The 19,157-nt window shown below is 36.6% G+C and overlaps 3 protein-coding genes across 6 annotated transcripts in view; 2 read left to right on the top strand and 1 right to left on the bottom strand.

Annotated features, from left to right (window-relative positions):
- The first annotated feature begins 3,497 nt into the window (after positions 1-3,497).
- LOC124308379 (uncharacterized) lies at positions 3,498-6,254 on the top strand. Of its 3 annotated transcripts, none has more exons than XM_046771050.1 (2): positions 3,498-3,773; positions 4,271-6,254. In XM_046771050.1, exon 2 carries the CDS (start codon positions 4,292-4,294, stop codon positions 5,087-5,089), a length of 798 nt encoding a protein of 265 aa, XP_046627006.1. In that variant the 5' UTR covers positions 3,498-3,773; positions 4,271-4,291; the 3' UTR covers positions 5,090-6,254. The 3 variants fall into 3 exon arrangements, with proteins under 3 accessions (XP_046627006.1, XP_046627008.1, XP_046627007.1); XM_046771052.1 differs by having other exon boundaries at positions 3,500-3,810; positions 4,310-6,254; XM_046771051.1 differs by having other exon boundaries at positions 3,506-3,773; positions 4,310-6,254.
- On the bottom strand, positions 6,039-9,183 carry LOC124308366 (proline-rich protein PRCC). Its single transcript, XM_046771020.1, has 3 exons — positions 8,683-9,183; positions 8,378-8,437; positions 6,039-7,258 (listed from the first exon to the last, which is right to left on the bottom strand). Exons 1-3 carry the CDS (start codon positions 9,082-9,084, stop codon positions 6,284-6,286), a joined length of 1,437 nt encoding a protein of 478 aa, XP_046626976.1. The 5' UTR covers positions 9,085-9,183; the 3' UTR covers positions 6,039-6,283.
- A 2,830-nt stretch (positions 9,184-12,013) lies between these two features.
- The window catches only part of LOC124308370 (probable ATP-dependent RNA helicase DHX35), a 36,353-nt gene continuing 29,209 nt past the window's right edge, over positions 12,014-19,157 (top strand). For both annotated transcript variants that reach the window (XM_046771025.1, XM_046771026.1), the window contains exons 1-2: positions 12,014-12,181; positions 14,366-14,580. In XM_046771025.1, the coding sequence (XP_046626981.1) occupies positions 12,151-12,181; positions 14,366-14,580 (246 nt within the window). In that variant the 5' untranslated portion in view covers positions 12,014-12,150. The remainder of the gene's footprint in view (positions 12,182-14,365; positions 14,581-19,157) is intronic.

Raw genomic sequence — 19,157 nt, 5'->3', positions numbered from 1 at the left:
TTGGTCAATATTTGAAAATCTACTAATCGGCACCTTCTTCCAGACCTTTCGGAAAAGAAAGGTAGTAAATAAAACGCGCCCATTCTTAATGCCTTATTTTTCCGGCTAACTTGTTTTCGATCTAAAACAAAATGCAAGGTCGATTCTATACGAATTTTGTGACGACTGACGCCGCAGCCGACCCTTAAGCTAGATTTTCACGTGCAGCAAACAGTTGAACGCAACATACTGTGATTAGTCCTTTGATCTAAATCACCATTTGGTGACGTTTCACGCTTGGTGGTTGTGGTGGATTGACCAATCAGAGCATGCTGTGTTCAGTTGTTTGCTGCACGTGAAACTCCAACCTTATATAACTTGATGGTCTATGGGTGCGTTCCAATATTAGCTCTCAACTCAGTATTATCAACAATCTTTATCTCTTTTGCGCTGCCGAGTTTATGAATAGCTCTGCCTCATTTGGTGTCACTATGACAAATGATCAATCGAAAAAAAAAAAAAATAGCCGTTCTTCACGAAAAAGAGAAACCTATAACCTCAAAAGAGAAAAATAAGCCGCGAGAAATGTAAACGTAGAATCCGATTCTTAAAGTGAAATGAGCTAGTTCAAGTTTATTAACCTTTAGCTTTCAAATTTTACTGACAGTAATGTCGAAAATTAATTACATTATAATCGTAGGGAACTGACGTGAAAGGATTGATAAGTTATTGCCAATGGAATTAGCATAAGCTGTAACAAAACAAATAATCATAGCAAAGGTTTTTTTTTGCATTGTCTCTTCAACATGTCTTACCCGAAATATACACCTGCGGAAAGACTTGAAATGATTCGGAGATATTACGGCGGGCTTAGTTTCCAAGGTGTTCGTGATCACTTTGCTGCGGAACATCCAGATCGGCCCATTCCATCTGTTCATACAATTAGGTCCACTGTACTTCGACTTGAAAAAACATATTGCCTTGCCAATGGTCATAAGAAAATACCTCGCCCTCGGAGAGCTCTTAGTGAGAATGTGTGTCTTCTCATTTGTGCTGCGGTAACACAAAATCCAGCCGCTAGCAGTTCAGAAATATCTCGTCAGGTTGGGACTTCAAGATCTTCTGTTATCAAGGTCCTCCACAAAAATGGATATCACTATTCCGTGCAGTCACACAACAGCGGTATTTGGATCCATAGAAGGAATCAATCACGCAAACGAAAAGAGACTGGAGAAACTGGAGGAGCGGAAGAATCAGAAGAGACAGATGACTCGGAACACATGGATGACACAGAAGAGATTGAAGAATCAGAAGAAAGGGAAGCAACAAAATTAATGTTGGAGGCAAGAAACGAAGAAAAGAACGAGCAAGATGATCTCATACAAGTAGTGAAGCAAGAACTTCAGCCTGAGGAATACAAAGATGAACCACAAGACCCATTGTTCATTGATATTGAGTGCTTTAAAGCAGATCCTGGATAATACATTATCATATGAGGTTGTGACTTTTTTAAATAAGATTTTTAGATGATATCCATTTTGTCACTTTTATTATCAGATTTCTAGTTACCAAATAGATATCAGTGATATAAACATTAGGACAGATATTTGTGTTACGCGCAGTGATAAATACAGGAACTAAATTAAGGATATATTTTGCCTGATGAGCCCAAATTCTACAGAATGATTGATAGCTCGAATATTTTATAACTCACTCTTTTGTCACGAACCAGTGAGAAGTCACATTTTTCTACCGGATCACAATGATGTAGATTTTTTTTAGTACCTTTATCCACTTTATCGGAGTGAAGCGATAAAGCGAAATTTTTTAAAATCAATATGATTGGGTGTGGAAAAGTTGTGGGTACATGTGTAAGTACACATACAAATACATAAAAGTACACGTAAATTCTCTTCTCTTCCCTTTTTCTGCCTGCACATCTTCTCATTGTACTCTAAACATCTTTCACACTGAATCAATTGTACATTCGAAGATCGTACAAGAAAGATTTTCAAAGGTTTGAATGTTATTTTGAATGTATTAAGAAATTAATTTTTTTTATTCCATCAAAACCTCTGTTGTCCGTGGTAATGTGGGAGGGTGTACCTCGGATAAGCGAAAACTCGGATAATACGGAAGAAATAAAAAATACGAAAATTTTAGTCATTTTACATATATTTGAAATGGTAAAATGAAATTTAATCACAAAAGTATGTAAAAGTAAAACTCTAACGAACGTAGATTAATCCTTGGGGTACAAAGCATTGTTACTACTCATAAGCAACGAAATAACAGTCGCAAAATACTTCGCGCGTTCACCATAGATATAGCGGCTTCATTCATCTTATTCAAGTTTTTCCGTATCATCCGAGTACTCGGATAAGTCCGTTGCCTTGGGTAACACGGAGATTCGGTTGATCGAAGGTCACATAAACGAGGTTTTTCTGTACATTTTTCAGTTCGTCTTCAAGCCCACAATTAACCGGTCATAGTCTAATGTAAGTCGCGGACTCCTCATTACAAGCGAACGAGCGAGAACGGTTCAGGTTGTGAAACTTGAAACTCACTCGGAAACTCGCGAAAGAAAACTTATTCATTTATTTTTTTTATTATAGCTTTTTAAATTAATTTATTTCTGATCAAAATTTATTCAATGTCACTGTGTCGACTATTTTACAATATTTTTTATATTTGATTAAAAAATACTTAACCTTTTTGAGCATAATTTTACACAACTTTATTTCTATACATTTTTCTACAGTCTACGCAAATTTTTATTGTTTCCTGATATTTTTACATTCATATGTTACTAATTTTTGATCTACTTTTACGTATATGTATCAAGTACACAACTTGATTTTTATGTATTTATCGACAGTTTACTGTACATAGTCTCTCGAAATTTTGCACTAAAATTCACAATATGTATACCTGTTATTCAATATTTACTATGTATTTAATACAATTTTATACGTAAATGCATAAATATAAGGTTCTCGATTTATTTTTAAAAATTTCGATAAGAAACATTGGCATAAAGATGGTATCGTATGGTATGGAATTAATTTCGCCGGAACGAATGTGTCAGTAGATATACGTTTCAAAATTATTGTACGTTCTTATTATTACTTTGATTTGATTGTATAATGTTTATTTTTCATCGAAACAGCTATATGCTATTAGTAATGTAAGGTATGAATTCCGCTTCATGTGAACCCACCAAAAGTGATATTTCTCAATTTTTAATTTCGCGGTTAATTTATCCTGAATATGGCGTCTGCCACACTGTTCCTGACCCTATAGGTATGTAACGATGTAGCTCTGCTATGTAGTACAAACTTAGAGCATATCATGTCTGTGGACCAGTCCCCTGACACACGCTGTTAAAAGTGGTTCGCAAAATGTCCCTCGATTCTGCCGCCAATCTCCACCACTGGTGGCGCTAGTAGTTGTCTGACGAGCTAGCGCGCGGTCAGCGAGGGCAGCGAGCGTGTCAGAAATCTACTAGCGCCAAGTAGAGGAACTAAAGAACAGGGACAAAACGCGTACAATTTTTTAGTATACGAGTAGTGGTGAGTGTCAGGGGGCTGGACTTTACTAAACACTTTAAACGATAATTCACTCTGGCATCACTGTTCACAGCTGTTATGTCTTTCGGATCGTGGAGTTGGCTCGACTGGTTCAAGTGGACTCATGACATTTAAAACATGACAGTCAACGGTCCTCCCAAATAGTTGCAAAAAGCCATACGGAGAAAAGGAGAAAAAGGAGAAAAAGATCGGTTCTTCCTGCCTGTTAGTACACTGTTTAATAATAGAAAATTAGAACTAGGTAAAAAAAATCATTGTCACCCATTTAACCCGTCAAGTCCTCTTTATACACTAAAACCTAATATGAATAGGAATAGGAAAAGGGATCGGAAATAATTATTTTTCAGTCAACTATATACAGGTACTTTTTCTTGTGAAATTTTTGCGAAGCTGCTTTTCATATTCCTATTTCTTTCTTTCAAAGTGTAAATGAGCTTTAATTTAACTGGCAACTATATTTTATCCATTTTAATCTGCTGTCCCAATGTATTCTTTTGATGTGTCACAGCCATGATTACTGATTAAAATCAAAAAAGCTCGATTACTTTACTTGCTGATGACAATCATTGAGAAAAAAAGGGTATACTGTTACAAATCATTTTGCTTGATTGGTATATAAACTATGCTTAAGTTTAATATTCGAAATTTGATATGAGTAGAAATAGAAAATAATATTTCAAATGCCAAATTTTTTGCTTTAGATTCTTTAGTATTTTAGCCTGATGAATACGTTGGTACAGGTTTTGAAAGTGTCCGGACACAAGGATATGGATACCAATTATATGTCAGCTAAAAATACAACATTGGAAAAGACTACGGATCAAGAAAATGAACATCTAAATCTATCTCAACTTAGGAAAGCAATTGATGAAACGGAAGCTGAGGACACGGTGCTTGGCAATGAGATATTGGAGCTACTAAAAGAGATTGAGATACGGCCTGAAACTTTTCCTGAGTATGTTAAAGAGAGTCTGAAAGATGTTTCAATGATACTAAAAGAATATGGATTATCTGATGTCGATGAAACCTCATTGTTGATAGCTATGGAACGTAAAACCATTCATGATAAAAAACGGCAGTTGTTAGAGCGCGAATCACGAACTAAATATAGGCAGTTATTAGACAAACACTCTATTCTTCAGAAGGAGCTGTGTGATTTAAAAGGCAATGTCAGATGTATAGTAAATTCAATTGCAGAAATGAAAGATGAAATCAAGAATGATGATATTAGTTGCAAATCACAAACAACTAAGTTGGACGAGTATAATGAGTTGGCTTGTAAAATGGAAACTGGTCATGACAATTTAGATATGAAGAAATTTGAACCAAAAAAATTATTGGACAAATACAGAAGGTTCATTACATTGAATGACCACTTGGTAGAACTTGAGCAGACTTTAGCACCATACAGTGATTTACCTCCGAACTTATTACAGGCCCGGGCTCTCCTTAACAGTAAAGAGATGGAGTATAAACAAATATCAGAACAGTTTCTTTCAGCATCTTTGAGTAATATATAATAATTATCATCTTTTGTGTCAAAATACTACATTTTTTCTTCGATTCGTTCCTTCTAATGAAAAATTGGGTACTCGTTTTCTGTCTCACTGGCTCCGATTTATAAATGAAAGGATGTAATAGTGATTGCAATCATATTGTTTGTTGCCATTAAAAGCAAAAATAATCCAGAGCTTATGAAAAAAAATCTCGTAAGTAATTGTGAACAATTTATTAAAGATTTTATACATGTATAATGTCCTGACCGTATTTTCCATTCTTTCAAATCAATTGCTTTAACTTTATCATTTTTACTTATACCATTTCTTCTATACAGTACCATTACTATGGAATCATCAAAGAAATATTTTAATTTAATTTGTGTTTGCATTATTGCAACCATGTGATTTTAGCTCATTTATTTTGAGTTCAATTTTTATAAAAGGATGGAAAATGATTGAAGAAATACTTAGTAACTCTGTACAGAACCTATTTCTTTAAACCAAATTTTTTACATCAGAAGAGATGAGATAATTATGGTATCAGTAGACTTCGAACTATTAAGTATGTTTTCTATTGTCTTAATTTGTAACAAACCCCAGGTTTTTAAACAAGTCTTCACATTTACATCTAGCTATCTATAGTTTACAGAGTTTAACGTTTGTATACATTTTTTACATTTTGTCTAATTTACTTTTCTTGAATATACAACTATTGATAGGTATGCAAAATAGGACAATAGTATAAACTATAGAACTGTATGTACCAGAAGTAGATTGGTAAACTGGGTTTAATTATCAATTATTGGTCGACATTTTTATAACTTTTATTTGTTTGTGATTTCGAAAATTTTAGTATGAAGTAAAGCCCTATAACTATCTTTGAGGACACACCATCGTGATTCACCTATGTTAAAAATAGGACTCCGTTTGCAATACGGAAAGGGCTTTATAAATAAAAGTCACGTAATGGTTACACCAATTAGAAACTCATTTTAATGGTGATTTATTCAAAGTCTGTATATGTTGGCCGACTCTAGATTAATAACTAAAAACATGATTAAAAGCCTGGTCATTGTATCATTTTATGCCTTACCAACCAATGTAGACATCCCTACCAAAGCTGATAAGAATTGAGAGCAATCTTTTGATTCAATTATCAAACGTTTGATCACACACTTTCTGTAGATCATTCAGAAAAAAACCAAACAACACAGTCTAAAATCCGTACTTCGATTGAGTTTGTTTTCTCGTAACCCTATTCTGGGCCCACTGATTTTTCAATTCAACTTCCATAGCCTTAGCTTGATGAGCGAGGTAGGTAATTTGATGTTTTTTCTTCGATTGTGTGCTTGGGCCTGCTCCTTCCATAGAAACTGGTCTCTCAGCTGGTTCTTCGGTCAAAGCTTTGACGAGCCATTCCCTCTCATCCGGCTTAATATCTTCCCCGTTTATCTCAATGATGTTTGCTTCGTCAAAGTCTTTATTTTTTCGTTTCATACCTCTTCTTCCACACAAATATTGAATAGCCTTATCATCGAATGCTACATTGCCCTGCGAATCAACGTTATATTCTTGCTCTGGTACCGGTAACTTGGGACCAACCTCTGTTTTGTTTTTCATTATTATCTCTTCCTTAGGAAGATTAATTACGTTACTTGTTAAAACTTTATCTGTAAATTCAACCACTTTTGTGCCTTCACCTTTACATTCTATCAAAGAAGGAATGGTATTTCCCATTTTCGGTATTTCATTGTGCAAGTTATGTCCTTTCACTGCGAGGGTATGAGTGAGAGTTTCAAAGACTGTATTGCTTGTGCACGATTCAAGAGAAACTTCTTGCGGTTCTTTTAAAAGATCTGAAATTTTCTTTTCAGAGTCATCAACGCATGGATGTATTTTTCCGCTATCCGCTAATGAAAAAAAGTCCACTGTATTCTTTTGAATTTTGTCTTTGACATTTCTCGTACCAATATCTTCTTCATCAGAATCTGAGTCATGAGTTATAGAAGTAAGATTAGGCTTAGTTTCTCCACTTGAAATCGTAGTTGACACTTGTTCAACTCTTTCTGACCGTAACACCGGCCAGGGCTTTGATACTTTTTTAACGGCATCAGGGATCAAACTTCTAATAGTGGCTTTCGTTTTTGATCCTTTTGGCGGAGGCAGAATGGCAAAGAGTCCTGTTCCTTTCTGTAAACCCATTAAATGTCTGCATTTAGAGTTTAAACCAGTAACATTATAAATGTAGTATGACAAAGTGTTTAAATTACGAATTTTTCAAGTTTATATGATTATTATGAGGCATCTCGCCAATCATTGAGAATTGGTTTTATTCTCATTCTGAAATAGTATAGAGTTGTGTACTTAAAGTTTCGATCAATCAAGCTTTATCGAAAGAAAGCAACAATGGACAGTTCATTACAACATTAAGCTGTAATTTTACGATTATATACCCTCAAATAGCAATTTAAGGTTCATTGCTCAAAACTTTATCATCGGTATTTGATATTAGTGAAGACTCAAATCTATTCAAACTGAATTGATTAGAAGTTTGGGTCCATACGGTGAATCTTTCATGAAACGGGTTCTTCCAAGCTGCGTGGTCATCTCCTGCACCAACACATGCACAATTCTTGCCTGAGAGCATTTGTCTGCAACGTACGTATCAGGTTAAATTTGTGCATGCAGTGGCAGTGTGGGTGGAAGCAGCCTATATCAAGACAGATTCTTGGTAGTGTTTCTAATTCATTAGATATAAGAAATTGTGGAAATAGACACTTGATATTATTCATCAACTTCATGAATTTACGGGGTAGTTGAGATGACCCAAGTGCATAGTGCCTGGAATTATTGCTTCTCCTTGCAATGATAGATATCTAGTTGAAAAATCAATAATTGTGAGAAGTGGCTTTCTAGAAAAAATTGAGTTTGAAGAATTTTGTTAAATAACTGGGAAAAAGTTATGAAGGTACATTTTTAATGTGTATACAATGATAAAACTAACCAAGCAGATTATCGTTGTATTTTATAGACAACATTTATATGGCAAGACTTACATAAACAACATAGCATAGAGACATCATATCCTATACGAGTAAGATATCCGTATAGATTTGATGTGTCTTGCTCAATCATTCATTTCATATGTTTGTACTACAATAACTCGAAAATATTTAACAATTTGATTGAAGATCGTGTCTCTTGAATTTTTTATGGTAATTCAGATTGCATGGGAAAAGCAACAGGTGCCAATAACTGTGCAAATACAAATTTTTTAAATAATTTCCTAATATATTTCCATGCAGTTACCTCTGAAGGTTTTATTCTGTGCCTCTTCTTCTCCTCTTTTTCTTCTTCAACATCTTTGAACTGGCCAAAAAAGAAACAAAAGAGTAAATAAGAATGAATACATGATCATGAAGAATAATCGGCAAATTTGGAGTAAACACAGCACATGAATTGTAAAATAATAATGCAACATCATTGAAAAGAAAACTGCATACATAGAATAAAAGATCAACCCTCACATAGACGTGAATAAGGGATCAACTAATTGCCCAAATTGATTTAAAACTGCGATCAAAGTGAACAAGCTAGAAAAAAAATTACATTACCTCAGACAGCGAGGGTAGAGATATTTTAACTGGTGCACGAATTTTTTTCACCAACTTTTCCTGGGATATGTTTGTTTTGTTCAACGAAGATGTTACATTCTCCTCCACTTCGTCAGTGGGACCAATTTGAATTTGTTTGGGTTTTGGTAAATTTTTGAAAAGCGTTAGCTTTTCGGTTGTTGTTAATCTAGGGATCTCTGACACTTTCAATTCACAATTCTTATCATTGTCATCATCCAGTGAAGAATTTGTTATGCCAGTGACATCGTTTGGAGCTGGTAGGTTCATAACCGTTCTAGAATTTTTAACCAACTTTTCAGCATTACTTTCAACAGATTTAATGGATATTTCGTCATCGTCAGCATCCTCATCGCTACTGTTATCGTAAGCGACCAAACTCATATTTAAAAATTTCCGAGATATATTTATAACCTATTTTGACATTTCTCGTATTTCTCACAGTTTTCTGCAGGGGCGAGTATAGAAATCGGTAAGTATTGTAGAAAGGAAACTTATCGTTGTGTAAGCACGACGTACATGAAGGTACAACAGAATTCTGCAGATACAGACCAGCGTTACCAGAATGAAATTAGGATTCTCACTGCCTTTTGCTCCCGCAGAGGAAAGCTACTTTGTGCAGTTTTTCGTCAAAATTTCAACATGACGATACATTACTTCCAGGATCTCCAGGATATTACTATCTGGCAAAGTGCTGCGGCGCCACGCTGCAACAGCAAAAAGCTCCGAAAATGTGTCCGTAGTGACATTCAACTCAGAATCTGCGGTGATAATAAATATATATACATATTACAAGCTAATGTTGTAATATGTTCATCATATAACATTAACGTTTCTACCTACTTATATGTGTTTGAGACTTCCGATAATATCATTTTGTCAAAGAATTACGACTAAAGTAATGAGTTAAAGGATGAGGGAACCTGTAAAATGGTTTACAATCCATGTTGTAAGCGATAGCTACAGTATAGGTTTTCCTACTGTTCAACTTTTTACTGAAGTGGTTATAGAAACGTTGATGTAAAATTGCAAAACATGAATGTGAGATTCACAATAACACCGGTTCACACGAATTTTGAGTCTGGGTTCCAGATGTCAAATTTTGATTTCTTCTATGTAACTAATGAAAGAAAAAAAAAGAAGGTTTTATTATATAAAGTTTGCTTTTGTAATCACCAGAACGAAATTTCGTATTGTAAGAAAAATGGTCTATTTTCTCAAACATTAATTGTAAATAACAATTGAACAAGTCTCAGTTTCGCATTGAGATGAATTTTATTCAAAAATAGTAATTAATAATAAACCATAAATGTAAAAGAAATGGTAATCAATGTTCAAAAATGAACAATTTTCTTACTTCTTCTATGTTTGTATGGGCTTTCCCGTATCAAACCCCAAACGTAATTTGCGATCATGCTTTTATTGATCTGTACCAGATAACATCGTTGGAAGTCCATCACATCTTGGTGTAAACTTTCTCCTTGTTCTTCTGAACAGTTACCCATATAAAGCTTGAATTGGCCCAAGTGAATATGTAACGTATGCACTTTAAGGGACATTCTGCAGTCCATGATTTTGAAGCCTTCAAATAATTTCAATCAATTTTTTATAATTTTCAGCTCTGTTCTTTCTGAGAAAACCATGAACTACTGCTACAAGGCTGTTCCAGGCTTGTTTGTCGCGAGTATTGAGTAACTGTGTAAATTCGTCACTGGCCATTACGTTCTTTATTTGTGTTCCGACGATAATACCCACCTTCACTTTGGCATCGGATAATTTCGGGAAAAATTCTGCAAATATTGTAAAGCTTCACAATTTTCATATGCAACAGAGGCATCAATACATCCATGGGCTCTACAACTGGTTCTCATTTAACATTATGACAACCAAAAACTTCAGGACATATTTATTAACATAAAAAAGATAAAAGCAAACTTTATAAGTAATAAATGAAGATTTTGGTTATTATTCAATGTATAAAATCAAAATTTATTTATTCAAATATAAACTTATAAAAACAATATTTTTATGTCGACCAACGTAATTTTTTATGCATTCGAGTTTTTATGTGGTCTATCTGGGGTTTGTTCATTTGGGGTTGTTACGAACGGCACCTTCGACACACGCGACATGCGTTAACGTCAAGCTGCTTGCCTAGCGCATTCCTGCGAGGGTCGCTGCCTCGTATACAACTATATAAGTCAGGGAGTGCATTAACACTGAAAAAGTGACGCGATGGCTACTCTGCAGAATAACGGCCCCCACCGACGAAACCGAGCCGTAATTTGTAATCCATCGACACCTTCGAGTCAGTCGAAATTGAGGAGTGTGAGACCAACGGGATCTCAGCCTGGAGATAAATGAGTGGCGCACCCCATCGATCGAACCGGCCACTGGAAAGGACCTTCCATCACGCATAAAGGCAACGTGAGACTCAGGATTTCTTAACGGAACGGCTCGGCGAATCGGTGGTGTGTCCTAAGAGTCACCCTCGCGTTACCCGAGGTGGCCCACTCCTCGACTCACCTTCCCTAAATCGTAACGTAGTACCAAGTTGTCTTAAATCTCTTTGTCATTTGTAATAGTTTAATTGATTACCCTCTAGTGGTCCTAAATCTCTGTTTGTCATTTGCAATAATGTACTTAGTTTATTTCATTAAACAAAATATAAACCATTTTTCATTACAAGTTTTGCAGATAATTGGGAGATTATTAAAGGTTGGAGAAGTGCTTATAAACACCTACGATCCATCTATAAACGATTCCGCACAAGCAGAACTAATTTCGATTACGAATTGCAGGTATTGTCAGGGAGTAACGTCTCGTGAACTCCCTAGACGAGTTTGTTTTATCAACAATGACTGAACTATTGATTCACAAACGACGTGAAATCACTTACAATCACCTACAAACGACCTGCAAATTATTCCGTACAAGCAGAACTGAATTCGATCGCAAATTGCAACTGTGAGGGACTAACAGCACGCGAATTCCCTAACCAAATTTGTTTTATCAATCACAACTGAACTATTGACTTACAAACGACAGGGAATCACTTAAAAACACCTACAAACGATTAAAAAAAGAATCAACTCATTCGGTTGTTAATGAGGGGCTAATAAGTATTTTAATGAGGCGGCCGGAGTGTGCACGGTGTGCGACAGAGAGGAATATATACAGGCCTCCCCCTCACTAGCGCCATCTTCCCAGACCCTGTGTAGAAGGTTGTGGTTAAAGAAGGGTTCAAGCATTAGCGATTCGTGCTCCAGGAGTGTGTGGTCTAAGATCACCATAGTTCGCGGTTGCATTCTGGCGACCGGTGTTGTGTATGAATTGTTTATCCTATCAATACCTTTCAATTCGTACAACATAAAGTGTCAAACCCAAACCATAGTGTGTCACCGCAGTAAAAGACTTGTAATATTAGCGCCATATCAGCTACTAAAAAAAATGAATATGAAACCAAAATTTTTAAGCCCAGGTAGGCGCGTTACGTATTAAATAGCTACTGGTATTTTTGAGGTTGTGATCCCAGACATTACGTGAACGAACGATAATATTTTCATGTTAATTACAATTAAAATATAGTATAACTAGGGGCTTCGCCTCTGCGCGCTTCGCGCGCCAACCCCACCTCGGTGCTACGCGCCTCACTATTTCCTTATACAGTGTTTGTTAGACAGGTGAATTTATTTGTACTGATTTGATGACAGGTCCGCAACTGTTGATCGGTTGTTTCCGATCAACCCGACATTGCTCTTGGCTCCCTATGCAGGTCTGCTCAGATTGTTTTCGTTAACGAATCCACTCACATGTACAAAACCCCCGATGCCATGCATCCCCAATTGCATTTGGCGACTTATTTTGCTATAGTTATTATTTTCCCCATAGTAGAAGAAATTCATAGCTTTGCTATAAGTAGAATTTCTATGGCTTCAGACAAATTAAAAACTCGTTATGATATTTGAGCCAGGGATATAAAATTTAATCCCGGAGATTCTGTCTGGCTCTTTCAACCTCGAAGACAGAAAGGACGATGTCCGAAACTACAAAGAAATTGGGAAGGCCCTTACTTAGCGGTTCACCGGATCAAGGATTTACAGGATCCGAAAAAACCTATTTCTTCTTTGATATAACTCTCCTCGAGTTCTGTTTCATTACTTCTGCTGACATGTTTGCCAGTATGATACATTTGAAACGATACTCAGTCTCACCTCTGCGTGTCAATCTTGAGTGCCGTATACACAATACGTCAGTGCGCGAAAAAGACAATTCCCGTCGGGAATCATCTTGATAATTCTCGTTTGCATGTTTATTTTTTGTGTGTCAGAAACAGATACCTATAAAAATATATGTCAAAGACTGTCATAAACAGCCGATGACAGCTGTCAAAGGAAGTTTTGTTTGCTAGATGCTTTTTGTTTTGTTTTCGGCATCTCACCCCACCGCCAACTTCATGCGTATATTATTGTTATTATAATCTTTTTTATACTATTGTTATTATAATCTTTATACTATTGTTATTATAATATTTTTTACCTGTTCATTTGTTCAGAACTTTTTTATTAGATAGAGAGATACTTGTAGTGTTGCAAGTACTTTAGCTGCTATTGTTGACACATAAAATTAATTAAAAGCGCATTACTAACTGACTTCATGTCTTTCATCGTTTATCATTTGGGTGGCCTAAAATTAATCTACACATTTATTATTAAAATTTAATGATATGTCTTCTTTTGCAAATACTTTTGTGTCTAATTGGTTGCTTATTCTTGATAATCGAGATGAAAGTAACACCATGTTAATCATAAATGTAATCACAGTGATTTGTTATATGATTTATTATTTGACATGATCGTAAAACATTTAGTCTCTAGGAATTTTTTTTGAACTTCATCTTTATTTAAACATGTTTAAGACAGTAGATGTAGAAAAACGGTTGATAAATAAACGAAAACGTTAAACTAATTGGCAGTTGAAGGACTTATCTTGAAAGTTCAAAATTAATAATGATCGCCATTCCTCTGGTGAAAATTAGGAAGTGTCTGTAGATTGTCTAGTCTTACCTGACTTTTTACCTATGAGCCACCAAATGGGCAGTCTTCAAAAGTACTAAACCTTGTGTTAAAATTTCATACAAATCGGCTCGGTAATTTCTGAAATTATCGACAAAAAGCAAAGAAAAAATCTCTTTACAAAAGTGGTTTTTTATGAGCTCGTAATGTCTTAAGCTATACATATATTTGCCAGTGTAGCGAGTGAGGGTTAATAGATACTGACGTGAATGATCATTCAACAATCATTTTATAATGGGCTTTCCAGTATACATTTGATGTTTGTTAATGAAAATACCACTAAAAAGTGACTTCCTGCTGAAACTACACCAAAATATCAACACTGACCGTACTGCCACTTAACACGTACCTATTCGGGACATAGTGAAACCATTCATTTAAACGGGACTGATACAGTTACCGTTAAATGCCGAAAGAGGGCTTGCATTAGGATCAGAGTCAGATTGATTTTGGTTCTGTAAAAAACTAATCATTCCATAATAAAATTTTTACTTTTTTTTATTCTGTTTTAATCTACGTACTTACAAATAATTATTTCTTACAGTCGTGACATTAAGATCTATAGCATTGCAATTTGATATAATTTTCAGGCGAGAGTACTTGGAAAGAGGACAAAGCAGACGTAGATGTGAATTCGGGGACACAATTCGTTTACAATGCTCATCGTTCGTTAGCTATAGATATGCAACGTCAACGTTTACCAATATTCAAGAACAGACATCACATAATATATTTACTAGAAAAGTATCAAACACTGGTTCTAGTCGGTGAAACCGGTTGCGGTAAAAGCACCCAGGTACCTCAGGTAAGCTTTATAATGTTATTAAATTTAACACATACTTTACATATACAGGGTGTCATAAAGGTTCAGGGACAACAGAATAACTTGAAAACTTCGAGTTGTAGCAAAACGTTGGGTACTAATGTAGTAGTTTTCCCTGACTATTCGGTTGTGACCTTGGATTTGATCTTGAAAATAATCTTCAAGGTCATTTCAAAGTCAGGCCCATTTGCTCAAGTGGGTCCCCATGGTTTTAACCTCGAAAATTAAAAAAGCAGAAATTTCCATGTTCAGCTATGTTGGGCACTGTAAATTTTGATGTGTGAAGGTCATCTCAAGATTGAACGCTAGACTTAAACCGAGGACGTGAATTTCCCAAAAATGTGCTTGCCAGACTACAATGTTACTTGTAAAAGTTACAGAGGTCAGAGGGATACATTCAGCAATAAAGGTGGCCTTGATCTAATGGTCAACGTCAACTCGTACAATGATTTCTATGATTTGCAATGCCTGTCACACGATGTCTTTGCCGCTACCATGAGATTTCAAGTGGTTGCAAATGATTTCTAATGATTCAAATTATCTTGATTGATTCCTCATTATCTTAAAGAATATTCCAGTTTTCTGTAAGTTTCTTCTGATTTTCATACAACTTCATTTCCAAAAGTTATCGAATTTTCCAGACACGAACGTCATTTCAAGGTCAACTTGAAAATTTTAAACCGAAACACTTGAACCACTCACGTCACTCATTCCTGCACCATTTCCACTAACTGAAAGTGCATTTGTGCATGATTAGAGAGTGAAGGTTCTCATGACACTGTCTATCACCTGATGTTCCTTTCCAAGTTCTGGGACCAGTGTTAGTTCTAATACCTCATTACTGTTCACAGTGTAAAAGGTAGCTTCGTTTCCATTTGAGGAAAATTATTGTTTTGGTCGATAAATTCTCCGGATGAGCCCTACCCCTCTCGTTGGTTTCCACACTGCCCCACACCCCGTGGTGAACATTAGCATCACATCCAACCAAGAATGGCCAGGGTCTCTCCTGCAGTAATCGATCAGTGCTCTAACTTCTGATCTTGGAACATCCCTATCGTGTGGAAAGTAATCCGTGTCTACTACCAGCTTTTGCTCCCTGTTTTTCAGACAGATGCTGGTAACTATTGCAACTAGGTTCATTGTGCTGTGGATTGTAAGGGAGATAGTTATCAATCAACATTTGAAGTGCCCAATGTGATATCCGGTGGTAGAATTTTTCGCTCTTATCATTTCTGAGGTTAAAAGGATAGGGTCCCATTTAATAAAATTAGCTTGAAGTTAAAGTGACCTTGAAAGTTATTCTCAAGGTCAAATCCAAGGTTACGAGTGGATAGCCAGCGAAAAATCCGATAACCACAGTATCCAACGTTTTTTCTACGACTCGAGGTTGTCAAATTATGACGCCCGACGCGGGACTTTTGGGATATGCTGTATAGTGAATTACCTCGCAGTGTCCGGTTATCAGAAAATACAAGGAAAGTTACAGTAAAAGTCAAAAATAGGATTTCTTCAGTCCTCCACAAATCAGGCTCTAACGGGAACAGAATTTTGATAGCAGATTTCGTGACTTACCTCTACAAAGGACCCCATAGAATTCTTATGAAAATTGGATCCCGGTCGAATCGGCTGGATTTTCAGTACGTTATAGTACATTTCCTCCCGATCAATAGTTCTTGTGGACATAAGTCCCAAAAATCAGTAGTTTCCGAGGTACAAGCTTCGAACGAAAGATGTCCAAATGTTTTGATATAATATCTAGATTTCATGATTTTCATGAATTATTAAGCTCTAAGCGGACTTGAAATCAAAAAGGTCATTAAAAAACTGCACAGTTGATTCTCAAAGATAGACAGGAAGCTGTGATTGACTCCATCAATGCATTGATTCTATCCATGAACTCACTGGTTTACTGGATGGACGTGCAACGTAAGATTTCGCGTGCAGAACGAGACGCTCCGACACTTGCAATGATCGACTTGTCCTATTTTTCACGAGTGTACAGAGTCTACGAATCGACTGTGCAGTTTTTTAGTAATATGTTTCATTTCAAGTCCCCCTTGAAGTTTTGAAATTCATAAAAATCGCGTAATCCATAGATATCGCAAAATTCACATACTCCCCTTAGGATGCCTGTCTCTGGGAAACTACTGATTTTTGGAATTTGTATCAAGGAGAATTTTTGATCGGGAGGATATGTGCTAGAACATACTGAAAATCCAGCCAATTCGACCGAGAACCAATTTCTACAAGGCTTCTGCGGGGTCCTTAACGGTCAAATAATCGTCTATTTTGTACTGTAACATCTTGTCTGAATGAACAGAAAACAAATCAATTTCCTTCCCTAATTAAATATTTGGTAGCACGTAATGTTGGCACCGACATTGTACTTAACATTTATATCAAATCTGTGATCAAAAATTGAACCCACGTGCCACATTGACATACCGACCGTAGTAGCTCAGGTGCTAGCACTCGTGGCTGCGCATCAGGAGGACTCGGGTTCAAATCCTTGGCCTGTCAATTCGGTCCTGAGTGGCAACTTGCAAAAACGTAAGACGGGTCAAGCCGTTCAGGTGCCAGATTATTAGTCGGTGATTTTTCCGTAAATAGAATGATATATCGCACCGTCCGGTCAAACTTGAACCCCGAACCTCCTCTCTTGTCACTCAAATTTACTGTTACATCAGAGACAACTCTGTATCGGTCGTTGAACTTTCTGAGTCTGTTATTAACCCACAGCTCTTTGTATTTGGCGATCAAGGATGTACATTAAAACCTGAAAATAATTTTTCTGACTTTTCTTGAATCCCCAATTGAAAGAATTCCTTTTTCGGCTGATTTTTCTTGCGCTGATCAGATTCCAATTTGTACAATTGTTACGTCCTGCATACTCTAGATTCTTTTCCGACACTATTATGGTCATCTTAAACCCTGCATCTTTTTCTTATCGTCACCTTACTGCCTCAGTTTGCATACCGCATCAGCAGAATGCTTCCTCAACTCCTGCACTGCAACTAGACAGTCATTCGCATCCTACCACCCATATACGCCACTCTCAAGTCGTCCTTGATGCGGCCAACATCTAAAACTGTCGAAATCTTTGACCATAAATTAATTGTACTCTCAAAATTTAACTCCTCAATGCAAGTTCTCTCATTTTCTCTGATTCTTCGTACGTGCGCGTAGTCAACGGGCTACGAACCCGAAATAGGCCGTAATAACATCGCGGCTGGGTGTGGATGCGGTCATCGATAGCCGCTCGTCGTGATCACTATCATCCACCCCGTAACGCAATTATCGTTTCATTTTTCATACTTATGCGATAAATTTTTTTTTTAAAAGCGTCATTTTACAAATTTACTTTACCAGTTTCATACTCTTATGTATTATTTAGTATATTATATGCCGTGCGCATTCAGTGAACTGCCATAATCCGACCGAGCGCTGCGTCTACAATAGGCAACTGAAGTTAGATCTGATTTGTTCGTATCTCATACGAAAGTAAGAGGTGAAATCCTTTTGAACACCAAAAATAATCGAAAGCTCTATCTGACACGAGATTTAATGGATACAAATCAACTGGACACCGAGATTCCTTGTACACAGTCCGATTGGATACCAAGATTTATTGGACACAGTCCGAATGGACATCAGCGGTGTTGCGAGCACGGCCCCATCGGGCCTCAAAGATTAAATATTTAGACGCTCGATTAAAACCGAAATTATCGGACGTAGAATAGTAATGCTGAAGTCCCATTTATAAACTAATTATGTCGAATGAATCTTGGTGTCCGATCAGGCTGTGCCCAATGAATCGCGGTGTCCAATCGGTCTATTTCCATTAAATCTCGTGTCCAATACAGCTTCCGATTATTTTTCGTGTCCAATAACGCTGGTATCCAAACACGCTTTTCCCATGGTAACTACGGGACCCTTAAGTGCTGAGCAGAGGGAATTGTGGTCATACATATATTATAGATAGAGTAGCCAAGACTTGGGCGCCTCCGCCTTAAGTGGAAGTATGTGGCGAAAAGAAAGAGAGAGATCTCTTATTGTTAGTGCTCTTTTTAATACACACACGTCCTTTTTTGGTACATTTGTTACGTCATTAGAGAGCACAAAAATATTTTTCTTACATTTTTTTGGAACCTGGTGAGGCCGCCCAGCGTATGGACGAAAATTGGGTAAAATTCGATTTCACCACAATTCGTGGTGAACGGAAAGAGCTATATGATGTATCCAACGATGTTCCTGTCAATTAGGCCCTCCTGTATTGACTATCCCTCCATATACGATCAGATTGTCTAGGGCCGTTCATGAAACACGTAACGCTGATTTTTGGAATATTCGACCCATCCTCACTTCTGTGTCACGCCGCGACGTTCATACGACTCATCCTTCTGAAAATCACGTGACACAAATGGACCCCCCACCCCCACTGCCACCCGAACCCATTTGAATTTTACGGTTGAGTGAACGTGCCATAAAAATTTGAAATTTATTGAGGTTGCTAGACGAAAACTAGGAATTGCAATAATTTCGTAAATAAAAGTGGCTCT

Source organism: Neodiprion virginianus, chromosome 7, assembly GCF_021901495.1.
Source record: "Neodiprion virginianus isolate iyNeoVirg1 chromosome 7, iyNeoVirg1.1, whole genome shotgun sequence".
NCBI lineage: Eukaryota > Metazoa > Arthropoda > Insecta > Hymenoptera > Diprionidae > Neodiprion > Neodiprion virginianus.
The sequence above is the reverse complement of the archived record's forward strand: the minus strand, read 5'-3'. Positions and strand labels throughout refer to the sequence as shown.

Bases quoted from the DNA above. Each gene is read 5' to 3' on its own strand.
- LOC124308379 (XM_046771050.1), top strand. From the start codon at position 4,292: ATGAATACGTTGGTACAGGTTTTGAAAGTGTCCGGACACAAGGATATG.
- LOC124308366 (XM_046771020.1), bottom strand. From the start codon at position 9,084: ATGAGTTTGGTCGCTTACGATAACAGTAGCGATGAGGATGCTGACGAT. The intron at 8,438-8,682 runs GTAATGTAATTT...TTTTTTGGCCAG, and splicing joins CTCTACCCTCGCTGTCTGAG to TTCAAAGATGTTGAAGAAGA. The intron at 7,259-8,377 runs GTAACTGCATGG...ATGGGTTTACAG, and splicing joins ACAGAATAAAACCTTCAGAG to AAAGGAACAGGACTCTTTGC.